The 27,440-nt window shown below is 40.3% G+C and overlaps 2 protein-coding genes across 2 annotated transcripts; one reads left to right on the top strand and one right to left on the bottom strand.

Moving 5' to 3' along the window:
- SNW1 (SNW domain containing 1) lies at positions 1-21,299 on the top strand. Its single transcript, XM_089522298.1, has 14 exons — positions 1-104; positions 1,887-2,040; positions 6,819-6,980; positions 11,804-11,899; positions 11,980-12,086; positions 12,698-12,802; positions 12,894-12,963; positions 13,653-13,718; positions 16,079-16,195; positions 16,467-16,608; positions 17,220-17,316; positions 19,576-19,693; positions 20,336-20,502; positions 20,591-21,299. The coding sequence occupies exons 1-14, from the start codon at positions 91-93 to the stop codon at positions 20,787-20,789; spliced, it is 1,614 nt and encodes a 537-aa protein (XP_089378424.1). The 5' UTR covers positions 1-90; the 3' UTR covers positions 20,790-21,299.
- LOC149315001 (SRA stem-loop-interacting RNA-binding protein, mitochondrial-like) lies at positions 21,279-27,397 on the bottom strand. The gene is made up of 4 exons (XM_089522300.1): positions 27,287-27,397; positions 24,161-24,219; positions 21,853-21,960; positions 21,279-21,366 (listed from the first exon to the last, which is right to left on the bottom strand). Exons 1-4 carry the CDS (start codon positions 27,390-27,392, stop codon positions 21,292-21,294), a joined length of 348 nt encoding a protein of 115 aa, XP_089378426.1. The 5' UTR covers positions 27,393-27,397; the 3' UTR covers positions 21,279-21,291.
- Positions 27,398-27,440: the final 43 nt, after the last annotated feature.

The following is a 27,440-nucleotide window of genomic DNA, read 5'->3' as shown; positions in this document are numbered from 1 at the left end:
CGGGCAAGTTCGGAGGAGGCTGTCATTTCCTAACCGGCCCTCGAAGGAGGAGGAGAAAGGAAAGGGAGGAAAGAGGAGGAGAAAGACAAGATGGCGCTGACCAGGTTGGTTTCTTGCTGCGAAGGGGGCGCTTATTAGGAAATGGAAGCGGGACGTCGCGCTTTTCTCTGTGTATTTGTTTGAATGTTTTGTTTAATGGATCCCTGTTTGTTCTTATGGCTTTGTGAAACGGTTCTGGGCTCAGGGTTACAGAAGGCCCCTTGGCTGCATCTAGATTGGAGAGATAACCCGGTTTGGAACCGCTTTAACTCTTTGTGTGGCTCAAGGCTATGGAATTCTGGGAGTTGGAGTTTGTTGTGGGGCCCAGAGCGGAGCTCTGCTCCGCTCTGGGCCCCACAACAAACTCCAACTCCCAGAATTCCATAGCAAAGAGGCAGACAACGAGTAAAATGTAGGACCTTCCCAAATAATAGCTGTTAACATTCATAGAATTGAAAATCCCTGAACAGAAAGGCCAAAGTCAAGCTGCTTCGGGTCACTTTGGAGTATGCTGTTTTAAATGCTGCATGTGTCCTAAGAGGCTGGAAGCCAAACCAAAGCCATGCTCCTCTCTAAGGACTGGAGCAGCTTTATCTTGGCCTGTCTCTTCAGGGCCTTAGTCATGCCCAAGTGGCAAAGATTTCGAAATCCCTCCTGGACAAGAGGTTAAATGTAGGACATGTCCTGGAGAAGGAGGGCCTCCAGTCACCCTGAGTGGGTTGGAGCCAGTGGGTTTCCATAGCTGAGCAGGGATTTGAACCCTGCTCTTCAGAGTCATAGCATAGGGAATGCAGTTATAAGATGTAGAATATATCTCCCCATTTGAATACCAGCTCTGCGATAGTGGTTTCAAGGGAGCCACTTCCATTTTTGCAGCTGCGCTAGTAATTCGAATCCAAGAGTGTAGTTGCCAGTGGTAGTCATTCATCATGTTCAGTAATTGGACAGTTACCGAACCTGAAAAGCCAGCATAAAGAGAGAAATCTTTGTGGGGCTCCCTTTTTCTCCTGCAGACCTTAGAAATGGAGCCAAATCCCTTCCCTGGTTCTGCAATTGGAAAGAGGGTTCGGAAGGAGAGGTTAGCTTCTCGGTTTGCATAAAGCCCATGGCACTGAAGCAATAAAGAAGTGTATTCAGGCAGAACAGACTCATGAACTCGCAAACTCGGTTTAAAGATAAGTCATATTTGGAAATTTGTAAAATATTGGACTCTTCAGTGGTGTATTAAAGCAATAAAGTCGTCCATATATGCTCCTTACATGAACATGGCAGAACCCACTAGGTGCAAAACTGCATCTTGAACGCCAGTGTTGTGTATGTTTACTGTGTGTGCAGATATGTTTGTTAATTCTGTAAGATTCTGTTCCTAGAATTTTGAGTGAATAAAACCCTGTATTAAAAACCATTTTTCATTTCAAAAGAGAGTTTTTTCTCCATTTTCTTCAATGTTGCAGTGTTTTCACTGGAACAACTGTAATTTTTTCCCTGGGAGGAGAAGCAAGGGTAATAGTTTCTGAAATCTTATCCCCTGCCTTCACGTCTCTGCCCACTCCTAATGCCAGCCAAAGTCTGTGGGTTTTTCGTGGCATCGCCTTTGTCTATAAAAAGCTGGTTTAGTTCTCAGTTTGATGATAAGATACAGAAATAGAATGAAGATTAGCCTTTTCTTCCTAGTTGCAAATGGCATCTTGCTGAAACAATCAAGACTGCACTAATATTATAACCAGTTCCTTATAAGCAAAGAAAGAATTGTAGCTTCTTTTTCAAATCCTTTGATAGCAAAAGTATATTGCATGTGTTGTCAAATGTTATGTACAAATGTGAATTTTTCTTCTGTGTTTGCTTAGTTTTTTACCAGCGCCAACTCAGCTATCTCAGGACCAGCTGGAATTAGAAGAGAGGGCAAGGTCACAAAGAGTAAGGCAGACTGCGTTGGTGTCTTCACGAAGGGAGCCACCCCCTTATGGATACCGGAAGGGATGGATACCCCGAATGCTGGAGGTAGGTAATACCATATGGTGTCCTAGTTATAAATAATGGTTTGGTTTACTTACCCTTGAAAATTTGAGTCTTCTCTTTTGTAAAAGGACCAATATGTGTTTTCCAGTTATGTTTTCATTTGCTGTTTGTTTAGACACTCATCCTAGATACCATTCAGGTGTACATGGTTTGGGTCCAGGTTACGCTCCTGTACAAGCCACCCTGTACCTCAGGTCCTCTGAGAAATGTTTGCTCCAGCCAGCCAGGATGAAACTGGCAACGATTTCCCAGAGAGCCTTTTTGTGTCCTGCACGCAGTCTGTGGAATGACCTGCCTGACGAAATATGACAGCTGAAAATGCTGACTGCATTCAAAGAAGCATTAAAGACATCTCTTCTGGCAGGCATACCCAGTCAGTTTTAAATCATGACTTTTTAATTTGTATATTATGAGTGTATTTAATGGTTTTATAGTATTGTATTTTACCTGTTGGTTTTATGTGTTTTCAACTGTTTCATATTTTAACATGCTGTACCCCACCTACTGCCTTGAGGAGAGGCAAGAAAAAATCAGAAATCAAGGTGGTGGTTGTGGTTGATGATGATGCCTGCCCATCCATGCCCCATAGCCAAACCAGAGATAAAAAGATTTATTGGGAAGGCGACACTTAGACGTCTGGCCTTTATTGGAAATAGCAGTAGACTAGCACTTGCTAAAATGATGCAGCAGATCTCTTCTTATATTCTCATGTAACATATTTTACATGGATAACTTGATGTGAGGCAGAAACATTTAAAATTCTGAACATACTCTTCTTTCACAGAACTTAGTTTGGCTACTGTATCATCTAGATGTTGCAGAAGTGTCTTTGTCACAGGAATAAATTTGCAAGAAATTCAATCTGTGAATGATGAGAACAAAATCATGGTAAACAAAAGGTGGAATCCATCTTGGTCCTTTAATGAAACAGCTTCTGTTAATTGGATGGGGAAGACTGTCCCTCTCCCCACCCCCAGCAGTCTTCTTTGCATCGGTCAGTGTTTCCCTCTGGAGAACACAATGGTGTTGCAGGGGAAGGACCAGAGGAGAATGTCCTGTTGTGCAAGCAGATGTTGCTGGATTTCACTCAAAACCAAGGGTTTTAAAAGTAGCCCTAAATCTAGGAATTGTTGGGTTCATTGGATTGGCCAAATGGTCTGGCATCTATGGTGCAGTACATTTGCTTGGTGCATTATGCTGCACAGACCTGGAATTCAGGTTGGATATGGCCCTTGGAGGCTTGGATTAACATTCCACCTGTACTGTGCATTGATTGCTTGATCGTAGAGAAATCGTTATCTCCTGGTCTTGATTCCCCCTTGTGTGAAATGGAAATAAAATGCTTCATGTGACAGCCTGCATGTTAATGATTGCAAAAGACACTGAAAAAGCTTTAGGAGTCAATAGCAATAATGTGTTTAGAAATGTCTTTGAGAACTGTGTTAAAAGGAGTTGTACAAAGTTTACGTTTGATACAGTTATTTCAAGGTTATTGCCAAAAAGAACTCAAAGTAAATGTGCTTTGGAGTCATGTATCACAAACAAATATCTAGCAGAAGACAACAGATATTAAGTTAACAGAGTTGAAATACCTGTACCAGCCAAGACCCTATCCTAACAAGTTATTGTAAACATGTAAAAAGAAATAAGTGAGAAGAAATTGAACTTTATGCTTGCAGAATTATGTGGTGGTTACACAATGTCACATATTAATGAATTGCAACATTGCACAACGAAATGAGCAGTCACTGCACTTGTGCATCTGCTGTGCACATAAATATGAAGTGTGTGTATTCACATACACATCATTGTACAAAAATTTACAATCCAGCAATGGTAACCACATGCAGAACTTCCCTTCTACAACCTTGAACAGAATGTGTACTTTCTGCATCAGACAAAAATGTGTAGTTGATTCCATAGGAAAACGTACATATGTGGAAAACACAAAAGAGATTCCAGCAAATATCTGTTAACAACTTTTCTTTTTTGCAAATTTGTTATTTATTTCCCTTTTTAATAATTATTATTGTTATATTCTGTAATTCTGTGCATGCTTTTTGGGGAGTAAATTCTATTGAACACAAAAGAACTTATTTCTAAGAAGGATTACCCTGTTAATTAGTGGTTACAGAATTCTACATTTCACACTTTAAGCCATTGAGAATCTTAACCATGAAGAGTACCTTCTGTGTGAAGTTTCTGAAACATTTGATATATGGGAAGGAAACTAGGGGCTGAAGCAGATGGCCTGGAAGGCACGGCCTCCGGCTTTTCCAGTACCAGTCATGCTAGGACCACAGGGACTGGACAACCCACTTCCAAACGGTTGCAAATGGTCCACCTGTAGGAATGGATTGTCCTGCTCCTGCCACCTCGGCGCAGCTTTTAAGCGGCTTCCGGCCACTTTAGGGACATATGTCATCTGAATGCCATCCCCCCAGAGCGGCCGGAAATTGCTTTATTTGGCCTGTCTGTTTCAGGCTAGGTGAAATTTGACACAGCACTTAGGACTTGAAGGGAGTGAATCTAAAGATTCTGAAACTAGTTCCCCACATAATCCTATTTATCTGGAAAAGCACACTGTTCCCATTATTCACACCCACCATTCCTACATTGTCTTTCCAAAAAGGGATCATCTGAGCCAGCACCCCATATAATTCAAGAAGCTAATATCAAGTGGTGCTTTGCGTATATTCTTCTCTATATCCAGGCCAGTTTCCAAGTACTTCAGTCCATTGTTTTGTGTTTCTGTTTCTGTTTTCCCTTTTTGTTGAAAAGAAAATTAGGCACTTCCACCTTTTTGATACATTTGGTAATATCTTAACCTAAATTCAGTAGCATATGTAACGAGATCTTGCAGCACCTTTGAGACTAACTAACAGACAGAATTACTAGCATGAGCTTTCGTAGACTTCTGTCTGCTTCCTCAGATCTGAGCGATCACAAGGATAGGAGCAGAAAGGCTAGCAGTAGCTGGAGAGATGGCTGCCAGCTTGCAGCTGCTTTATCCTCACTGCATGGCTTCCACAGATAGAATGGCAGTCCCAAGAGCCACGTGAGCTCTGGGAGAGAGGCAGGTCAGACAGTCATGTCCTATTATATAGACATTGTTGAAGCCACTCTTTCAAAGCACCAAGGATTCCTCCCTCCCCCTCCCTCCTGTGATGAATTGAAGAAATAAGCAACTTCAAACAGATAGCTGTCTCTCCTGGTGCCCTCTACTCCCCATATGAGAAAAGTGAAACTGCTCACATAATGGACTATTGCATGTGTGATTTGAATTAACAGGATACTGGCCAAGATTATCTGAAAGTGTATACATGTACAGCTGTACTTCTGATCTCGCTAATTCTTGCAATCAATTGTCTCCATAATACCTATCATTTTGTACAATGCCTTGCAGAAATATCACCCACCCACCGCCCACCTTTGACTTTTCACATTTTGTGGAAATTGAATTAAAATGGAATTCAGCCTGCATTTGAAATGAATTTAATAGACATTGTTATCACTTATTGTATTGTAGCTTATGGTGGCTTTTTGCTTTTGCAAGGTGAGATACAAGGATTTCACCATTACCCTTTATTTGCTGTTGCTCATTTTTGCCATATTGCATACTACTTGGAAGGGTTTTGCAGTCTTTGGGGAATGGGGAGGCTTGGTGAAAATGGGGTATCCTGTACTGCAGTAATTTTAGAAGATGGTAATGCAAGGCAATTATTACATAAGCAGAGAGAAAGCTATCTTATCTTCTCTGATATTTCATTGAAATATCAAACTTTTAATCTTTAATCTGCTTTTAATCAAACAACCACTGTTACCTTTACGTTTTATCTACATCAGTGCCTTGATGTATGTTGAACAGAACAGCTTTCCTAGCTCTTCTAACTAATTTTTCATTATTAGTTTGCCTTCCTATGGTATTTCCACTCAATCTCATATGAACCAGTTACTGCATGGAACACTGATTTGGGGGACATAGTTTGTGCTTATTTGTTGGTGACACTGAAGATTAGGTGTTATATCTGATAAATGCTTTAAAATATTTTGCTAAACATTCTAGAATTGTGGTTTCTTCATGAGGACCCTATTCTGATGTATGATTTCTCAAAGATTGCAAATTTGACTGACTAAATTCATTTAGAATCTTGGACCTGAACACACAGGCCAAATGAAGCTGCTTCTGGCTGTTTTGGAGGCATGATGTTTACATGACGCACATTTACAAAGTGTCTGGAAGCTTGAAGGGCTGCAGCAAAAAGGAGCTGGGAAAACCTGACTCCTGGCTGGCACTGGTCAGACCCTGCATCTGTGGGCCCCCTTCAGAGCAGGCTATGGGGTTGGCGGGGTTCAGATCCTCTTTTGACCAGAATTGACCCAGGCAACTCCTTTGCGCCTGCTTTCTCCACCCCATAATCTTAGTTTTATATCACAGCCTGAGAACTAAGGAACTGTCTAACTAGTTCCTTAATGTCTGAGCAAATAATGCCTTGTGTTTCTTGAACAAGAGCTTCCTTTATAACATGTGATGGCACACCTAACGGGATCTTACCAGCACTTTGTTGGGGAGTGAAGGTAAGGCTGTTTGGTAGGAGCATCAGAAGTTGTATCTTATCCAGGTTTGGGGGTACGCCAAAAGTATATCAAATAATATCAGATTAGTTTATGCATTTTGAATGAACATTCCAGTAATAATAATAGTGTCTTTTTCCTCTTGGGTCAATTCCTTAATTATTTCCACTTTTGTTTCTGTATAGGATTTTGGAGATGGAGGTGCTTTCCCAGAAATTCATGTTGCCCAGTATCCTCTGGACATGGGCCGAAAAAAGAAAATGTCAAATGCATTGGCTGTTCAAGTCGATGCAGAAGGAAAAATAAAATATGATGCTATAGCTCGGCAAGGACAGTCAAAAGACAAGGTAATAGAATTCTTGAGTACTTTTCTGTGGAGCATACATAAGGAAATTATATTATTTTGTTTACTGTATTTGGCAGATGTTTTGGGACTGATGCTTGATGCTTTATAAGTCCAATAGTGTAGTGTTGAAGGCTGCGATTAGTATTTAATGTATAATATGTCAAACCGCTTTTTTGATAACAAAGAATGTCAAGGTTTCCCATGACATTCTTGCAAACAAGCTTGTAAAATGTGGGTTAGAAAAGGTAACTGTTACATGGCTTTGTAATTGGTTGACTGGCCGAACCCAAAGGGTGCTCAACAATGGCTCCTTTTCATCCTGGAGAGATATGACTAGTGGGGTCCCATAGGGCTCTGTCCTGGGCCCAATGCTATTCAACATCTTCATCAATGACTTGGATGACAGAATTGCGGGCATACTCATCAAAATTGCAGATGACACCAAATTAGGAGGAATAGCTAATACCCCAGAGGACAGGATCAAAATTCAGAATGACCTGAATAGATTAGAAAGATGGGCCACAGCTAACAAAATGAAATTCAACACAGAGAAATGTAAGGTACTGCACTTAGGGCGAAAAAATGAAATGCAGAGATATAGGATGGGGGACACCTGGCTGAATGAAACTACATGTGAAAGGGATCTAGGAGTCCAAGTAGACCACAAGTTGAACATGAGTCAACAGTGCGATGCGGCAGCTAACAAGGCCAATGTGATTCTAGACTGCATCAATAGAAGTATAGTGTCTAGATCAAGGGAAGTAATCGTCCCACCCTATTCTGCTCTGGTCAGGTCCCACCTGGAATATTGTGTCCAGTTCTGGGTGCCACAATTCAAAAAGGACATTGAAAAACTGGAGCGTGTCCAAAGGAGGGTGACTAAAATGGTGAAGGGTCTAGAAACCATGACCTATGAGGAATGACTTAGGGAGCTGGGGATGTTTAGCCTGGAGAAGAGAAGGTTAAGAGGTGACATGATAGCCCTGTTTAAATAATTGAAGGGATGTCATGTTGAGGAGGGAGTGAGCTTGTTTTCTGCTGCTCCAGAGACTAGAACACGGAACAATGGATGCAAGCTGCAGGAAAATAGATTCCACCTCAACATTAGGAGGAACTTCCTGACAGTAAGGGCTGTTAGACAGTGGAACACACTCTCTCGGAGTGTAGTGGGGTCTCCTTCCTTGGAGGTCTTTAAGCAGAGGCTGGATGGCCATCTGTCAGGATGCTTTGATTTAGATTTCCTGCATGGCAGGGGGTTGGACTGGATGGCCCTAGCGGTCTCTTCCAACTCTATGATTCACTGCATTCATAAGAAATAATACAAGAATGTATCCCTAGTGTCTGCATATCACAAATTTTTGACCAAACGTAAAAGAGTGCTTGGTCAAGATCACGGAGGCCTGATCTATACATTCAACAGGATGACCCTGTCATCTCATTTGTTAGTATTAACAAGCCAGAAGGTGAGAGTCTTTTCCTCGCATAATTAAGGGATAGGTGATGCTGTTCATTCTGGCAGCTAATTACAGTGGGTCCTTGTTACCCGCTGGGGTTTTGGTTCCAGGATTCCGTGTCGATAACAAAATCTGTGGATGTTCAAGTCACATTAAATACAATGGCATAGCAAAATGATGTCCCTTATATAAATTGGAAAATCAAGGTTTGCTATTAGGAATTTATACTTTGTTTGAATATTTTCAAACTGTGAATGCTTGAATCTGTGGATAAAAAAGTCCGTAGATAAGAAGGGCCAACTGTACTAAAGTGGTTTGTGCCCATCAGGCTCCTTTGGTTGCTTCCTCAGTACACGGCTATTTCCCTGACACTCAGGGTAGCAGTGATTCGTGTCTATGATTTGTTTCAATCAAGAACAGGTAGCTAAATACATGGATAGATTCTCTGTCACTTGGATACAGGAACCTAACAACAGTGGTGTTAGAAGCTGCGGTATTATCCGCCATATTAGTCTATGTGCACATCTATATTCTTCCTTAATTCAGTACAGTGTGCCCGCGCCATACGCGGACGCTCTATACATAGCTTTCTGCTTATGCAGAAGCCGCGTGAAAATATAAAGAATGGTGTGCACACTTGCACATACCCCCATTGTTTCCTATGGTTAGCGAGCAAACGTGAATTTTCCCTTACACAGGGGTGGGGGTCCGGAACGGATCCCCCACATAAGGAGAGGGCCCACTATATATGGTCTGGAAGTGTGCAGCTTAGCTTCTCCCTAAAAAGCCATGTCGTCTTTTTCAGGGTAGGAGAACACCACATATGTACAGCTACCTCAGAACTGTATAGCTTGAAGTTTTTGAACTTGCTTGATTCACTTGCTACTCACCCAGAGAAGTGGCAAATTACATGTTTGATTTTAGTGAGCAAAATAGGAGGTCAAATGTTCATCACTGTGAAGTATAAAAGTGAGAGTGAAAAGCATTGAGGAATTGGGATTAATTATTCTAGAGTTGCCGGAATTCATAAGTGTGATCAGGTCATTTCCTTCCACTCCCCCCCCCCAAAAAAAAAGTATGGCTGCCCTTCCTCTTTTCCTCAGTGGAATGGACTGTTTTTCCAAATGCAAGAGTAGCAAGAGCATACTCAGTGTTTGCCTCCATACATATGGATAACTAACATATGTTGCACATTGTGCATTAGAATGAGATCTGAGACTGGAAGGCAGAAACAGAGACCTTTGAGCAACCACCTTCATATAAAATAGTGAAGGAATTATGAGACATTAGCTTTACAACAGGCAGGACATACCTAGCTGCTTTGAGACAACTTTTGCTCCCTACAGATATGCAGACAAGAGGCTAATTGCAAGCCAGTTACTACCAGCAACATGGCACCCCATTTACTGCCACTTGTCTCATATACAACAGGTAATAAATTGTGGTTTTATCATATTTGGAGTTTACTTATTTTAATGCTGAGAGAATGGGATATTTTTGAACTCTTTTGCACGTTACAGACCGCCCAGAAGGGGCAGTCTGCCGCCGCCTTCATTTGCAGCGCGGAAGAGCCCCAGCATCCAAACCGCGAGGCTCCTCCACGCTACAAATAAGATGCACCAAAATGGCGCTTCTCTTTGCGGCGTGGATATGATGCCGTGAGGCGCCAATGACGCACTCGCAGTGTCATATGTGCCACGTGACATGCGGACGCAGTGCGTCCGCTACGTAAACATGGTGGCATGTGGAACGGGCGCCGCCATTTTGTACGGACTCGGTCTGTATTAGGGTTAGGGGCGTCCGGACGTGATGCCCTTTTCCAATCCTAATATGGACCCAATCCGTACTTATTGCCCATTTGTAACAGGCCTGTGAGTGAACTTGGTTCTTTATGGTTTGAGAATCTTGGTGTTTTTACAATTAATTACCATGAAGAAATATTGCTTTTCAAATGCCCTTCACTTGGCTTTGTAAAATGTATTTCTATCGATACTCATTTAAGGGGCTGTTAATTTTGGAATCCTTGGATGAGAATTGCTAAATGGCTCTTGCAGAAAATTATTTGGGCTGCAGGTCTGTTTTTATAGCTGTGCAAGTGCCAAAGTGCCATAAAGATTGAGAGGTGCTACTTAGAACAATCTATCTTTTGGGTGAATGTTACCAACTTGAGTAATGTTAACAGTTTGTTTAAATAAGTAGCACAACGTAATTCCAGATGCAGGAGGATTTCATTTGTCATGGTCATTCTTTCTCTTTATCAGCATACTTATAAAATTTTTGCTTATGAAGAAGGAATTTAGATGTTACAGTATCTCCCTAGTATTCACGGCATTCAATCTATGTAATTGTATGTTTGTTTTGAGAAACATGTTTAGTATTGCTGCCTGTTATGGAAATACCAAGCAGCTACCAAGGTATGACACAGTGACCTGGGAGAAGTTTCATAGTTAGAGGCCACTAGGACCACAAAGAAAAATATGTGCAATTTTATTGACTCCTGGGAGATGTCAGTACGGCTTATGTTGTTGTTGTGTACCTTCAAGTCATTTCTGACTTGAGGTTTTCTTGGCAAGATTTATTTAGCGGGGGCTTGCTTTTGCCTTCCTCTGAAGCTGAGAGAATGTGACTTGCTCAAGTTTACCAAGTATGTTTCTATGGCCAAGCAGGGATTCAAACCTTGATCTCCAGAGTTGTCATCCCAACACTTAAACCATTACACCATGCTGGGAAGGGGGGGGGGGGACCAATAATTCTTGAAGTTGAAGAGACAGTGTTTTGGAAAAGAACAACAGACATTTTTAACTACTCTAGGGCACTGAGATATTTCATATGTGTACTGTTTACATGAATAGAGCTCCATTTTTCCTCTATACAGATTTAACAGACACTATGAAAATTATATGAAAAATTTAAAATGGGGTTGCTCTTTACAGCAAGAAACACAGTTTCAGCTCTCAAAAAGACATTTGAAATTTGAAAGTGAGTGCTGGTCTCACTATGAGGTCAGGAACATGGAAGATAACTTGGATGATGGCACTTAATTTCAGCAAAGCACTTGAAACAATTTGTGCCAGGCTTTCTGATAACAGATTTGTAAAACATCCCTATAACTCAAAATGAAACAATACCAATTATACAATCATCTCAGATTACACTCTAGAATTACGAAATTTGTTTAGTCCTATCTGGCGGTTGACAATTAAACATTCTTAAAATGTCTCTAACATTTGCTCCCACCTTTTGACAGATACCCATTCTGTTATGGCACACTCACCTGGTTCCCTTTCTTATTTTAAAACTCCAGAAACCTTCTATTGTTACTTTTATTTATTGTATTCCCAGACCATTAATGCTGCTTTCATTGTTTCAGGTCATTTACAGCAAATACACAGATCTGATTCCAAAAGAAGTTATGAATGTAGATGACCCTGATCTTCAAAGACCTGATGATGAAGCTGTCAGAGAGGTATTATAGTAAATTATGTATATAATTATTGAAGCCACTTGCATTCCCCACAAAGGCTTGATATAATATTTCTGTTGTAGCTTACAGAAAAGACCCGGGCAGCCCTGGAAAAGTCTGTCTCCCAGAAAATTGCAGCAGCCATGCCAGTCCGAGCAGCAGATAAACTAGCTCCAGCTCAGTACATCCGGTATTCAATACTTTTATATTGTTTAAATCTTTCTGCATACAAAGTTTAATACAAGGCGTTTTTGTGAATATAAAACAATAATTATCTGAGGGCACAAGCAGTTACATGAGAATGTTGAGACCTTATTGCTGTTTAATGAAATGTGATACTAGCCTTATTATAGAGAACATGATGTACTTGGCTATGCAGAGTAAACTATACCGCTATATGTGTTTCCTACTTTGCTTTTCTGGTAATGAAAATTTTCTTGACGAATATATGATGGTCTTTATGGTCCATAAACTGAATAGCACAATTATGTCAATGAAACTATGGGTTTGAGATACAGAGCATCCAGTTGAAAATATATTTTTATTATCCATTCTGTAAAATTGTATAGGAACTGGAACATCAGGTTCTGTCCTGTAGTTGAAATGGAGCGCTCTAGTCAGTGTATGCACATTTCAAAATCACAATCACGCTCCTCATTGTGCACACCTATGAAGGTGTGTAACTTTTAACAAAAACTGAAACACTGGCAAAAAATAACAATAACAAATAACATTACAATCCAGATGGGAAGAGGGTCTGTACTGCTGGTTGATAGTTATATAACTTGTTTTTTTTTCTAGATACACACCATCACAGCAGGGTGTGGCTTTCAACTCTGGTGCAAAACAGAGAGTTATTAGAATGGTGGAGATGCAAAAGGACCCAATGGAACCACCACGATTTAAGTGAGTTTCTGAAGTTGTGCTTACATCATGGGGGGGGACAGGGGATGGAGAATTAAAAAGTCCTAATTATGCAATGATTTTTACATATTAGGATTAACAAGAAAATTCCGCGTGGGCCACCATCTCCTCCAGCTCCTGTAATGCATTCTCCTAGCAGAAAGGTAATGATTTTGCAGCTATGTTCTTGACTTTTTTTTAGATCCAATCCACAGAGTTTGGAGTATTTAGCTTTGTGCTGCTTGAGTCATATGAAAGTCATTCAGAAGATTCATGCTAAGAATAATTAGAAAGGATTAAAAAATTGCCAATACTGTCATGCCTCTATAAAAAACTGTGATGCAACCACGCTGGGAATGCCAGTTATGGTTTTGGTTGCCATATTGAAGAAGGTGCAGGGACCTTTGCCTGATAAACCTTGCTTGTTTTGTTAGGTATTTTGGCAGTATGGTGGAATTTGTAGGTGAACACATCACTCTCTGAACTGCTCCTTTTCAAGCCCAAAATGATGTTCATGTAAGCGCACTAGGAAAGGATGATGCAAGGAAGTTCCTAGCTTTGTAACTTTGTACCTTTGAAATAATGCCCCAGAGATCCAGGAGTTTCTAATATAGAGGAACTCTATATGAGTAATATAGGAACTTTTAAAATGCAGTGGTTCTGGTCTGAATTATTGAGGAAAACTGAACATGACAATTGCTGGGGGGGAATCTGCTATGTTTTCAGTTGGCATTTATTTTGATATTTATATTATGTTTGTTTCGTGATTACTATGCTACTATAATTTACAATGGGAATGAATCCTCTGCCCATTGGTAAAGATCTAAAATCTCTTTATCTCTTCTCTGTGCAGATGACTGTAAAGGAGCAACAAGAATGGAAAATTCCTCCTTGCATTTCAAACTGGAAAAATGCAAAGGTAATTAATTTATCATAATCTCAATATTTAGTGTTGCATCCTTGGCCAAAATACTAAAAGTGTCTGTCATTTGAATGTTACAGTAAGCCCTTCTTATACTGGATCCAAGCATCCACAGTTTGAAAATGTTCAGAAAAGTATAAATTTCAAATATCAAACCTTAATTTTCCATTTTTTATAAGGGACACCATTTTGCTATGTAACGAACAACCTTTCTATTGTGGCAGCAGGGACGTAGCCAGGATTTTAGGAAGGGGGGGATCCAGACTAAGTGCCACCATTATAATGGGGCTTGGGTGTAGCGGTGCAGCAGCACGCGCCATTCATTTTTCTAATGAAAGGGGGGTCCGGACCCCAAGGATCCCCCCTTGGCTACGTCCCTGGTGGCAGGCGTTTGGGACTTTTGTTATCCCACCGCTGCCACCAATTTATGTGAAGGTCTCTGCCCACCCTTTACCTTGACACTGGCTCTTCAGACCCTGCTCCCACGTAATTTATGTGAAGGGCCCCAAGATACTCTCCTATGATGGCCCCACACCCCTCCGTTTCTAAAGATCAATAGCGTGGTTTGATTTCAAAACACAGGCCAAGTGGCTATTCAAACAAAAATGAAAGTTTATTTTAAAACAGACTGGAAAAAGGTAATTTGGACATGAAGTTGTTACTGTGTCTTTCTTGGTTACATATATACAGGTTTGTTCTTAAATCTTATTTAATAACTCAGCCACACAGGCTATAATATCCCTCAGGAAATTATGTAACCGAAACCCCTCATTCAGAGTCTGGCTACACTGAGTCTCTCTTCTCTAGACTCCCAAACTAATACTGTCCCTCTCTGGACCTATCAGACCCTTTTTTGGTCTATGAATAACACCCCACTCTAATAAAAAATATTTAATAGGACTTGAGCATCCACGGATTTTGTTATCCACAGGGGATCTTGGAATCAAATCCCAGCGTATAACAAGTGTCCACTGTACTTTAAAGCTTCTGTTGGTCAGTAAACTAGCTCTTCCATAAAGGTTGCAATGATAAGTTTTGACTCTCTTTGCCCTTGTATGCTAGGATTACCAAGATAACAAAGAATCAAGATTACCAAGATAACAAAGATAACTAAGAATCAAGACTGCGCCACCAGGGCTCCCTGGTGGCGCAGTGGTTAAATGCCAGTACTGCAGCCACTCAATCACTCACAGCCACAAGGTTGTGAGTTTGATTTCAGCTGGGGATCCAGGATCAGTTCAGCCTTGCATCCTTCCAAAGTTGCTAAAATGAGTACCCAGTTTGTTGGGGACAATTAGCTTACACGTTGTAAACCCTGTATGATCAGTGAATGAATCCATTTTAGTGAAGTTTGGTTGTAAGGTGAACATGAAATTCTAACTACTGAGTATCTGATCGCCAGGAGGCCCTTTTCTGGAAAGTGTATAAGGCCATAAAGTTCAGTCTAGTCAGTCAGTTGAGAGCAGTTGTTCAAGAAAGAACAGCTAGTAACAGATTGTCAAAAAGGAAGAAGCAGCCAGAAAATGCTAGGTAGGACCTGAAGGTTGAAAGAAGAGAGCAAGCTGTGGCAGGCATCATTTGAGCAAACAAAGAGAGAAAGAATGCACTCTAGGGAAAAGGTCCTCCTTATTTTGCTTTCTCTAGTAAGAGATAACTAGGAATAATGATCTTTGTATTGTATGAATAAAATCAAGGAAGTTTAAAGATGGTTTGAAACTAGATTTATCAATGCTATAATTAATTCTAATAAAAGGACCTTTGTGTATTTTACAAAATGTTCATAGTATTAGTGTAACAGTCAGTTTCTTTATCTTTCAAAAACTGGTAGATAAAATTAATGAATCTTTTTGTGTAGCTATTCAGAAAACAAGTTTACTGGAGCATTCTAATGAGAAGTAAGGATGAGAGCCAGCATGGCATAGTGATTTGAGTGTTGGACTATGACTCTGAAGACCTGGGTTTAATTCCCCGCTCGGCCATGAAACCCACTGGGTGACCTTGGGCAAGTCACATGCTCTAATTCTCAGGGTAAGGTAATGGCAAATCCCTTCTGAACAAAACTTGCCAAGAAAACCCGTGATAGAGTTACCACATAAGTTGGAAATGACTTGAAGGCACACAACAAAAACAACAGCAAGGATTTGGAATTCAAAGACATAGCTGTATTAGTCTGGGAAATCAGTATGCAACAGGATCTTGTAGCACCTTTGAGACTAATGAAAGGAAGAAGTTGGTAGCATGAGCTTTCATAGACTTGATCCTGCCTCCTCAGATGCATGTTCTGGGATTTGGGACAGGTTTCTTTGCGGACCATGTGTGTTCCCAGTGATTAATTGTCTTATTTGTTTTCACTCCAGGGTTATACAATTCCGTTAGACAAGCGCCTGGCTGCGGATGGTAGAGGACTGCAGACAGTACATATCAATGAAAACTTTGCCAAGTTGGCTGAGGCTCTCTACATTGCTGACAGAAAGGTCAGGCCTTAGTTTGCTCTCCACTGTATTTTTTGGAATGTTTTTTCCCCATGAAACAAATCTGAGAAGCACTGAAATTTTTGGATAGTTACTTTAATGAGAACACTGTGATTCTCATGTTGCAGGAACTCTAAACCCATACTTTGTTACTATCTTGCTTGGCCCAAAACACCTTAGGGCTACAGATTATGGGTTACATATGTTGTTTATCTTGCAACTGAAAATGTAAAAGCCAGGTATCCTTACAGTTGCTGTTCTTCGATTTGTACAGGCTCGTGAGGCTGTAGAGATGCGAGCCCAAGTGGAACGGAAGATGGCCCAGAAGGAAAAAGAGAAACATGAAGAGAAACTGAGGGAAATGGCGCAAAAGGCCAGGGAGCGAAGAGCTGGGATCAAAACACATGTGGAAAAAGGTATTGCTCTCCTATCCTCCTGCTTGGTTCTCATAAATCAGTGGTTCTTAACCTGTGGTCCAAGAATACCCAGGGTGTCTGCTTGGATCACCACCTCCTCACAGCAGAATGGCTATGTGACAAGAAGCTGGCTGGGCCTGTGTGTTGCTGGTCCTGTGGCTGGTTAGCCACAGACCAGGAGCAGACCAATCTATTATCAGAAATGCTTCAACTCCTCCTCTTATTTTTTTTTTTTATTATTTTTTTACTTCTTCATCAGGAGGAAAGGAGACTGAGACAGGAGAAGGAAGGGAAAGAATGCTTCCTCAGCACTAGTGTCAGCTAACACTAACTGGGGCATTTGCACACAGCACAGCTCTCTGCAGCCACCACCTGCCTGCCCTATGTCCTCCATACTCCATTTTGTGGCATATAATCTTTAGTAAACATTTTTGATTCTTCTAAAGTTTCTGGGCCAGAGAAAGAATACCTAGTCTAATCTCATATAGGTGCAGAAATGTTAGACCCTTCATTTTCTCAATGTTTACTTCACTTTCCAGTGTGGTATTACTTAATAAACAATACATACAATAATAGCTATGTATCATTTTGAATTTCAAATGTACTTGTAGAGGATGGAGAAGCTAGAGAACGTGATGAAATTAGACATGACAGAAGAAAAGAGAGACAGCATGACCGAAATCTTTCCAGAGCAGCACCTGACAAAAGGTAACATCATTCAACTCGTATACAACTGGTACTTAACCCCAGACAAAGGAAATGGAAGCAATTATAGACTGGTATTCATATTAGCTGTAATATAGCGGCTCCATTATCCTGAAGTTTTGTTGTACAATGACTTCCTTAAAGCAAATTGGCACACTGATAGCAGTATACCTTCAGAGAAAGTTAGTGATTGTGCATGAATTTTTTTCTGCACTTCCTGTGGTATAATTGAGAAAGAACCCTTCAAGTGAAACATGGAGGCACAGATTCTAGATACTGGTTCCTCATTTATTCTTCAGCCATCCCAGAGGAAGATCCAAAGATGTACAAGGAAACATCACATTGCCCATACATACTGAATTCTAGAAATGTTGCAACTTGAAAGAAAATCAACTTATTCTAATGAAAGGAAAGACTGACACCTGGGAAAGCAGTTATAAACATTGTATACAGACACACAAACTTGTTTCAGAAGTGATGCTTGGCTAAAGAGCTGCTGCTGAAACATGACAGGTTCTCCTCCCCCGCTGTATCATACAGACTATTTTCCTAGCTCACTGTCTTCACTATTCATGCCAAATCTCTTTCTTTGCAGGACAAATTAATTTGTGCTGAGAGGGTGACCAATTTAAATGTATTTTAAAATACATATATGTGTATTTTTTTTAAATATACCAAATGTTTTTCACCAGTTAACACATTAAACTACATATTATCTCAAAGTCAGATTAGAAAGATCTTTTAAATTTCATTTATTACCCTTTATATCTGACCACGGTTTACCCACTCTTAACCGTTCCAAGAATTGGGCAATAGAGAAAAACTATATTGAATACATTATCTCAAGCTCATAGTCCATATAAATCTTGAATTCTTTCTTGTATTCCCCATCTGCAGCAACTCTCTAGGCAGATGTCACCAGTCCTTCTCCATACTCCCAGGTCTCACACTCTTTTTCGGCCTGAAAACCTTTAATCTCACTAAAACTCTGCAAAACTGTATTTTTCTCTCCAAAATTAAGCCTTTTAAACTTAGTCAGCTCCTGCCAGTCACACATTTCCTTAGCATTCTTTTGGGCTGCCCTCTTTCTGTTTCCATCACTTCCCATTAAACCTGGGCCTCTTCATGTTCTTTGCAGTCCTCTTCTACTGTATAGATACCAGTTTCTCTACGAGTTCCCCTTCTGCATCTTTGCTATCAATTATTTTCTCTCTCACTTCCTTAAAGATTTCTTCCCAGATTTCTGGGCTTTAAAAATCTTTTCCCAAATAATCCTCATTTCCATCAAGACTTGTCATTGTTACTATTCAGTATGTTTTTGCTTATTTTGCTTAAGTTTACTTCTGTTGTCATCAATACAGTAGCAATGTTGAGTTGCCAGCTTATCTGTTGTTCTCTGAACAAGGTTCACGAAGACTCACATTCCAAGGTAAACAAATTGCTACTCATACGCTGCTTCCTTTTTGTTTCTTCTTCATTGCATTGGATAGTTCGTTGTTAATTGCCTATATATGAAATACTTCCAAGTCACCCTATCCTGAACCTCCCTGCTCAGCTTCTGCAGACACATGACCGTGGTTTCTCGTATTAAATCCATGCAGTCTTCCTCTTTTTTCCTACTGCCTTCTATTTCCTACTGCCTCTCTAGCTTAAATCCAATACTTTTCTTCACTTGATTAAAAAAAGCTAGTTTTGTAGGGTTTGTTAACACAGTGAGGTGAGTTGTAACTGCCTGTCTTTTCCATTCTACCCACAGTTATTGATCACCAGTGTGTCAACGTGATCACCAGAAACAGAGCATGTAGACACCTGTGGGTTATCCCCTGGGTTCCTTTTGATCCAGAGAGCATTTGTCACAGGTCCAAACACAGTTTGACTAGATCACCATGTTCTGCTGTGAAGGATTGCAAGGGATTACTGTGCTCAACCATTACTATTCTGGACGTGGGAAACCGATTTGAGGATCAAGTGATATTATCCAGTGTGTGATATAAGAACTAGAATTAGGAACTTTAGAACTAGAAATTCAGAATCTGTTCTTGCAGTATATCTCACCAAAGACAAATGCAAAATATTCTTCCTATTTAGAATATAAACAAGCCAGTAGACTTCACAGCTTATTTCATATGTATGTATGTACTAACAAAACATAACCTCCTCTGAACAACTCTTGCCAAGAAAACCCCAAGTTAGGTTCACCATCATTAAAAATGATTTGAAGGCATAAAGCAACAAATCTAATATACAATACTGTTTACCCAGGTCAAAGCTGCAAAGGAATGAGAACAGAGATATTAGTGAAGTCATTGCCTTGGGTGTTCCCAATCCTCGAACATCAAATGAAGTTCAGTATGATCAGAGGCTCTTCAACCAAAGTAAGGTAAGCAACTCCTTCCATCACCATATGGAGCTAGATAAAGTAACCCCCACACACACACACAAAAAATTCAACCTATCTCTGCTGTTGGATGTAGAGTATGAACTTTTAAAATGCCTACAATTCTCAGTTAATTCTAGTAAGATACATTTGTAGGGTCAGACTGCACAAGTAGGAGATTAAGGAAATTTGACCTTTGTTAATTTACATAATCAAATCTGCCTTCCAGGCTTGGAGGGTACAGGGTTTTATTTAGTGTTAAGCTAGTGGGGAAAGTATGAGACAGCAGTTTTCTACTGGTGACTATGCAAGGGTTAACAGAACAGCTACATCAAGACTCAACACCCTAGTAGTTCTACCCTTGTTGTCTTTTGTAATGTTAGTATGAAATGTTCTGAATCACTTTTAAAAAAGAAAAAGAGGAAAGGACCACCAAACTTAAAACATTCTTATAGGGATATTCTTTTCTGCCAGTGAATATAGTGTTCTGATGCTAATGTAGTCAGTTTAATTAATAGAATTTATATCCCACCTTTCTCCAAGGATGGGATCCAGGGGTTAATTTTCAGTGTAGCAATGTTGATTCATGAATAACTTGTTCAGGATAGTATCCTAATAACACAGAATGCTTTTGTATTCTGATAGGGTATGGACAGTGGCTTTGCGGGAGGAGAAGATGAAATTTACAATGTTTATGACCAGCCCTGGAGAAGTGGTAAAGACATGGCCCAAAATATCTACAGGCCTAGTAAAAATGTGGATAAGGACATGTATGGAGATGATCTGGAAGCACGAATAAAAACTACAAACAGGTATGAAGACATACATAAAACTGAAGTTTTAGAGATTGTATTTATAACTACTGTACTGCATCTTCTGGTATTTTTTTGTCTCTCACAGGTTTGTCCCTGATAAAGAATTTTCTGGCTCAGATCGCAGACAAAGAGGTCGAGAAGGACCAGTTCAGTTTGAGGAAGATCCTTTTGGTCTGGACAAATTCTTAGAGGAAGCCAAACAGCATGGGGGCTCAAAAAGGCCTTCTGATAGTAGCCGCCCTAAAGAACATGAGCATGAAGGCAAGAAGAGAAGGAAAGAGTAGTGAGACTAAATTCACTACTTTGAACATTTATGTCTACCCTACAGGGGGCTGTCTGAATCAACTGGCAGCTCATGTATGGTGGCTATAATGTGTGATGAGTCTAACAGGACAATTTTATCCACAGAACCAAGGGAAAGTGAAAATTGGACCACTGAATTTTATAGGTTCTGTATTTTGAGAACTAGCTGTGCCATTCTCCTTTATTTTTGCACAGGTAGAGCTCTGTTCTCTTGTGTTATGTTTGGAATATGCTGCTTGATGTACCCTATTCTTAGTTAAAGCTGCTTATTCCAGTTGATACTACTCTCCATGTACATAATGAATCCTGCTTCTGCTGAGTTGTATGTGAAAGGGGGAAGGGTATTGTGATTTACTTGCTCTGCTGTGATTGTATAATTCATCATAAGCTTATAGAAACAGCTGGATTCCTTTAATTGAGGTGAATACATATCCAAGTTTATTTCTGTTTCTTTACATAGCAGTGAAATAAAATATCCTTCCTTTAACTGATGTCAGCAATTCTTCGGTCTGAATGTTGTCCTGGAAATCCTCTATTTCTCTGGTGTTTAACATCAAGCTGAAAGATTTAATACACATAATTGGTTACAAGACAGTAGAAATTACTTGAATCTATTACAATTTCAAGCTCAAAAATCACTCTGGAGGCAATATTCTGCTCAGGTCAAAACCAATTCTTCATAAAATACTTTCTGCAAGTTTAAAGATGTATTTCAAACCCTTAATCAACTATTGTACTAGTTTGTAGGGCAGGCATATGTTTACTAATGTACATTCCCATAACAAATTCTTTTTAACATTTATAAAGCTGTCTTGTACATCCAAGGTGCTGCTATATTATTTTCAGGCATAGATGAAAATATAATTCAAAGGAGCTATGCATACAGTATCACAAAGCTTTTTAATTATACCATTTTTTTCAAACAATTGCCCTTATTTTTGAATGTTTTCTAAAAATCAAGAGTTCAGATACAACTCTTGTCATACACATGAACAGCTGAGTCAAAAAAGAATAACCTTAGTATCTACAGTACCAATGTCTTACCTTAACTCCTTCTAAAATATGAGAGTCCTTCTGCAAGGCATTTTTGAGACCTTCCTCTGTAGAAAATCCAACCCAGCAGAAGCCTTTGTGGAATCCTGTTTCTTTATCCTATCAGCCAAGACATGTTACATTAATTGATTTTGTTTAATAGATATCAATAAACTTTCTGGATTCTCTAACTATGACCTGGTGTGCTTAAATAAATCACATATCAGCCCTTTGCACCTTTTGTAGCAGGGCTAGAGAAAGTGTGGCCCTTCTTCCCCCATTGAAATTATTGAAATATTATTTTTTGTTAATTTTTGCCAAAATCTCAAATGCAAGCAAGGATGCAGAAATGGAGAAAGTAAGTGATCCAGTGCTACTTCAAGCTGGCATTTCAGTACACTGAATAGTGCAGCCCATGGGATGGTCAAAGGGTGGAAAATTGTTCAAAAATGAAATTAACCTGACTCAACAATATTATCCAGAAAACTGAATGTAAATTTAGTGTTTCAACTACTGAACCAAATACAGTTGCCACCCCGCCTCCCTACCCCCCCAACATTTCCTGGTTTCCCATTCATGGCTGTTTGATTAGTATGTTCTCTCTAGGAATCCCTAGGTCCTCCCATGTGATTATATGGTAAACTTCCACTAGAAGTCATGTTGGAGTACCTAGAGAGAAGTGTTCTCTCAGGAGCAAAGCAGACTTGGGAAAGAGCAGCCTCCAGCTGGGACCACACAGCCCACTCCCAAAGCAGGCCGCCACAAGTCTCAAGCCGCATCACCAGGAGTCAGTTTAAATCAACTCCTTTTGGTGGCATGCATACCATGGAGTCAATAGGGATATGGTGCTGCACCACAAAAAAAAGGAATTCAACATGTTTTAGCAAACTTTCCCAAAGCTAACAATATGCACATATGAAATAAAACAAGTAGGTCAGGTAAGCATTGCATCAGTTTAAAACACACACACACACACTTTGAATTGTGCCTGGAAATGAACTGATAGCCAGTAAAGCAGTTTCAACGAGGGGTTATATGCTCCCTGTAACTTACTCCAGTCAGCATTCTGGCCACCACACTTTGAACCCATTGAAGTTTCTAAACAGTTTGCAAAGGCACACTGTGTGTTACAATAATCCACTCCTGGCCAGTGCTGAAACCTAGTCATTGAAGCTCAGAATTGAATCCAGGAGAACACCCAAATCATGAATCTGAGATTTCAGGGGCAGTATAACCCCATCCAGTACAGGCTACATCCCTACTCCCTAAATTGCCTTATGACTGACCAGGAGAGCCTCTGTCAAGTCTGGATTAAGTTTAAATTGTTTGCCCTCATCCAGTCCATTACTAACAGGAGATTTTGGTTCAGTACAAAGACAGCTTCCTTGAAATCAGATGGGATGGAGTTGGCCATCATCTGCATACAGCCCTCCTTAGAGCTAGTGGAGAAGACTTTCTCTTGGTCCCACCGCCATCACAGGACACAAGAGAGGGCCTTTTCAGTGGCTGCTCCCACTCTGGAAAGCCATCCCACAGGAATCCAGCCTAGCCCCTTCCCTGCTTTTCTTTCACTGGCAGGCAAATACCCTTTTGTTTAAGCAAGCTTTTAATTTATAAGTGAGGAGCCTTTTTATGGGATATTTTATCTTTCTTTTCAAACTTTGTATGCCTTTTAAATAATTTTATATAGTTTAATGTTTTTTTATTTATTTATTTTTACTATTCTGGGTTTTTAGTGACTCTTTCTGGGAGCTGCCTTGGGTCCCTCTTTGGGAGAAAGGCAGCATACAAATGTAATAGATACATAAATTCAGTTTTATTTATGTACTGAGACTTAGGCTGTATCAAAGTAGCCCCTTCAGCCCATAGTTGCCATTCAGGGAGCAGACTTTAACCAATTTCCTCCTCCCTACTGCAGATCCACAAAACTAAGAAACCCTTTGGAAGTGTTTATTCCATAAGTGAAAATCCACCTTTGTAACACTGAATACCATTATTTAATTTTAATCTATTTTTCACAACCACAGTCTAAATTTTTAACTAAAATTAAGTTATAATAGCATGTGTATCAATAGTACTATGTAAAAATAAGATGTGTTAATTCTTTATACTGGACTTAATTAATTTTCCACAGCTGAGAAACTAGCTTTACTGAGGTATTAAAGTGCAGGGGTAGAGGTGATATGCTAAATACCATGTCAGACTGGTTACAGTTTAAAAGTATGTATACAGTAACTCTACAGATCAGTCAAATATTCTATCTAAAGTTCTACTTAAACAATATTTTATTTTGGTTATAAATAATAGTAATAATACTTACAAATGGCAATAAGCATTTTTTGACAGTACCGAACTGTGCAAAATATTCCCTTACGTCATCTGTAAAAAGAGGAAGGCAAAAACCATTAAGACAAATCCAGCTATTCGGGATTGGGTACAAGTTTATAGGGCAACATTGGTGGGCCTCACAAGATTAATGACAACAGTACACAAAAACAGGCAGCAGCATTCTGAGCAACTGAGTTGAGCCAGCACATGAATTTCTCCCAAGGCCCTGAAGTGATGCTACATTAGAAGCCTGTAGGAAATTTTAATACGAATTTAGATACAACTGCCTGGTACTATGCACAATATTGGCTTTAAAAAATGAAAAGGGAATATACCTCAGACACCAGGGGTGAACATTCCCATCAGGCTGGGACCTCCGCAGCTACTTATGCATGCTACAGCCAAGATTACTACACGTTTAACTTCGCCCTACAGTTATAAAATGTTTGCCCACACAGAAATGAGACAAACAGCTGAACATAGTTTTTTCCCCACATATAATACTAGCACTGGCCAGTACACGTTAGTTGTAGCTATGTAATTCCTGTGTCATCATATACCTCTATCTGAATTTAGGCTACACCTAATCTCCATGACTTGCAACATGTATAGCCACCACCACAGATTGATAACAAATGGCAATCTAAGCAAGTATTTATTATTAGCTTTCTACCCTACTTTCCCATAAAGGCCTGTTGACTAATATGATGAAATAAATAATTGAAAAAACAATACTCTAAAGCACTTTTAAAATTGCAAACAAGGGCATATAAAAATAGCAGACTACATTTAAATAAGAGAATTTAAAACAGCATGTTGCAGAGTGCCTTCAGTGGGGAAATGGAAAATTATTTAGGGCTGATATGAACAATATCAGAACCAGATGTTAGAATGAAAGAGTGGTGTATACAAGCCTAATAAACACATTGTATCTTCCTCAAAAAGATGGAAAACCCAAGTTCAAATTACCAACATGTGGTTTTGAAACAGAAAATCCTATCTCTTGGGGGTGCAATGCAAGGATGTCATTCCATGTATCCTCAGAAGGAAGGACACATTTCCTACAATGAATGTTTTGAAACAGAAATACCAATGGAAAGAATGAGCAAATGTTTGTTTTCCTGTAGTTATCCATGCTGGATAAGTTGTATTCAGATTGCAAATTGGGATGTCACTGTGATGCTGCGCAGAAAGTTCAGAGTATTTTCATATCTTGATTATTTTTATCCCTTTCTCCCAAAAAGTACAAATCAGTGTATATGGCTGTCCTCCTCTCCAGTTTAAACCTCACAAGGTGAGACAGGTCAGGCTGAAAGAGAAACTGGTTCAGGGTCATCCTATGAGTTTCATGGCTTAGGACCTGTACCTCTCAAACTGCAGTCCAACGCCACAACCGCTACCTGTTACTCTTAAAATTAATTCAGCAATCTTTGCCTTCCAACCTCTCCGCAAACAGTTATTTGGAAAAATCACTGTGTGAAGATGTGCAGTAATTTAGAGCGTTTATATTATTTTAATACAAGTTCGCCTTATGAGTTACGCTCTTATCCTATCTCTCCCTCAATGAACACAAAGCAGTCTTCATAGCTGTCTTCCTTCTTTATCCTCACAATGGCCCTGCAAAGTCTATCAGACTAAGAGGCTGACTGATCTCACATCAACCAGTGAATGTCATAACTAAAAAAAAAAAGGGGGGGGGATGAACTTTTGAGTCCAGTCTTTTAAGTCTTAATCAATATACTGTCTTTCCTACACAATTTCCGCTAACATTCCCTTTCAGCCTCTTTCTAGCCTTTCATTCTCTTTCTTTCTAATGTGGGGCTCTTGCTGAAGGAGACTGGTGGGTCCTTCCTATTCAAAAGCTATGGCAAAATACTGAAGAGGAATTACAAGAAGAAAGGAAAGGAAAGGAAAGGAAAGAGATCCTGCTTGTGGAGGGAGAGAAGCAACTGTCTTAACAAAAGAACAAATGCAGAATCTGTCACCCAGAGAGCGAGAGCAAGCATCTGCACAGCAGAAATAATCCGGTTTGACACCCTTTAATTGCCATGTCTCAATGCCATGGGATTCTGGAAATGGTAGTTTGTTGTGGCACCATGATTGCCTTAGGGTCACCATAAGTCCAAAATGACTTGAAGGCAGACAATAAATATCCTAAAGGCACTAGATCCTGTATGATCTCGGAAGGTAAGCAGTGCCAGCCCCCTCCAGCCAGGACCAGAGGCTGAAGGCTCTATTTCGGAGGAAGGAACTGGCAAACCCACCTCTTGAGTATTCCTTGCTTCAGAAAACCACGTGAAATTCATGGGGTCATTAAAACCTGACAGGGAACTGGAAGGCAGACACACAGCTCTCAGAAAGAAAGAAGCACAACTGCATTCAAATATAGATGAGTAGCACTGCGTCTGGTAAAGGCCTTCAGAAATGGGCCCAGGTGTTTTTCTGTTATGTCTGAAACGTTTTCAAATTAAAAACCTTGCAGCTTGATCAAAGAATGAAAGAAGGGAAGAGAGGGGAAGGATGGGAAGGAAGGGAGAAAGGAAGAGAGAAAGGAAGAGAGAAAGGAAGGGAAAGAAGGAAAGGGAGGGAGGAAAAGCAAGAAATAAAGGAAGATAAAGAAAGAAGTAAAGGAGGGGAGGGAGGAAAGGAAAGGAGAAACGGTAGGAAAGGAAGGGAAGCAAAGGTACAGTTGGAAAGGAAAGGAAAGGAAAGGAAAGGAAAGGAAAAGAAAGGAAAGGTTGGAAAGAAAGGGAAAGAGCAAAGGATGGAAGAGAAGAGAAGGAAAGGAAGGAAAGAAGAGAAGGAAGGGAAGGGAAAGGAAGAGAAGGGAAGACAAGAGAAGAGAAGGATGTAAAGGTTGGAAAGAAAAGGAAGAGGGAGAGAGGGAGGGAGGGAAGAGAAAGAACGGAAGAGAAGGAAAAGGAAAGAAGGAAAAGGTTGGAAAGGAAGGGAAGAGAAAGGAAAGTTTGGAAGGGAAGGAAGGAAGAGAAAGAAAAGGAAAGGAGGGAAGGGAAAGGAAAGGAAAAGAAAGGCAAGAGGGAAAAGCAAGATTGGAAAGGAAGGGAAGGAAAAGGAAAGGTTGGAAAGGGGGAGAGGAAGGGCAGGGCCTGTGACTCACTTGCCGCCGAGGTCCAAGGGACGCGGGCGACGAAGAGCTCGAAGAGCCTCCGCGAAGAGGCCGCCGCCGCCGCCATCTTGAAGCAGCCCAGCAGCAGCAGCAGCATCAGCCAGGCCCCTTCCTTGCAGTGCGCCTGCGCAGCCGCCGGGGCTCA

This window comes from Sceloporus occidentalis, unplaced genomic scaffold, assembly GCF_023333645.1.
Source record: "Sceloporus occidentalis isolate IW3139 unplaced genomic scaffold, rSceOcc1.0.p SCAF_4, whole genome shotgun sequence".
Lineage (NCBI taxonomy): Eukaryota > Metazoa > Chordata > Lepidosauria > Squamata > Phrynosomatidae > Sceloporus > Sceloporus occidentalis.
Note: the sequence above shows the minus strand (reverse complement) of the source record. Positions and strands in the feature narration are given on the sequence as shown.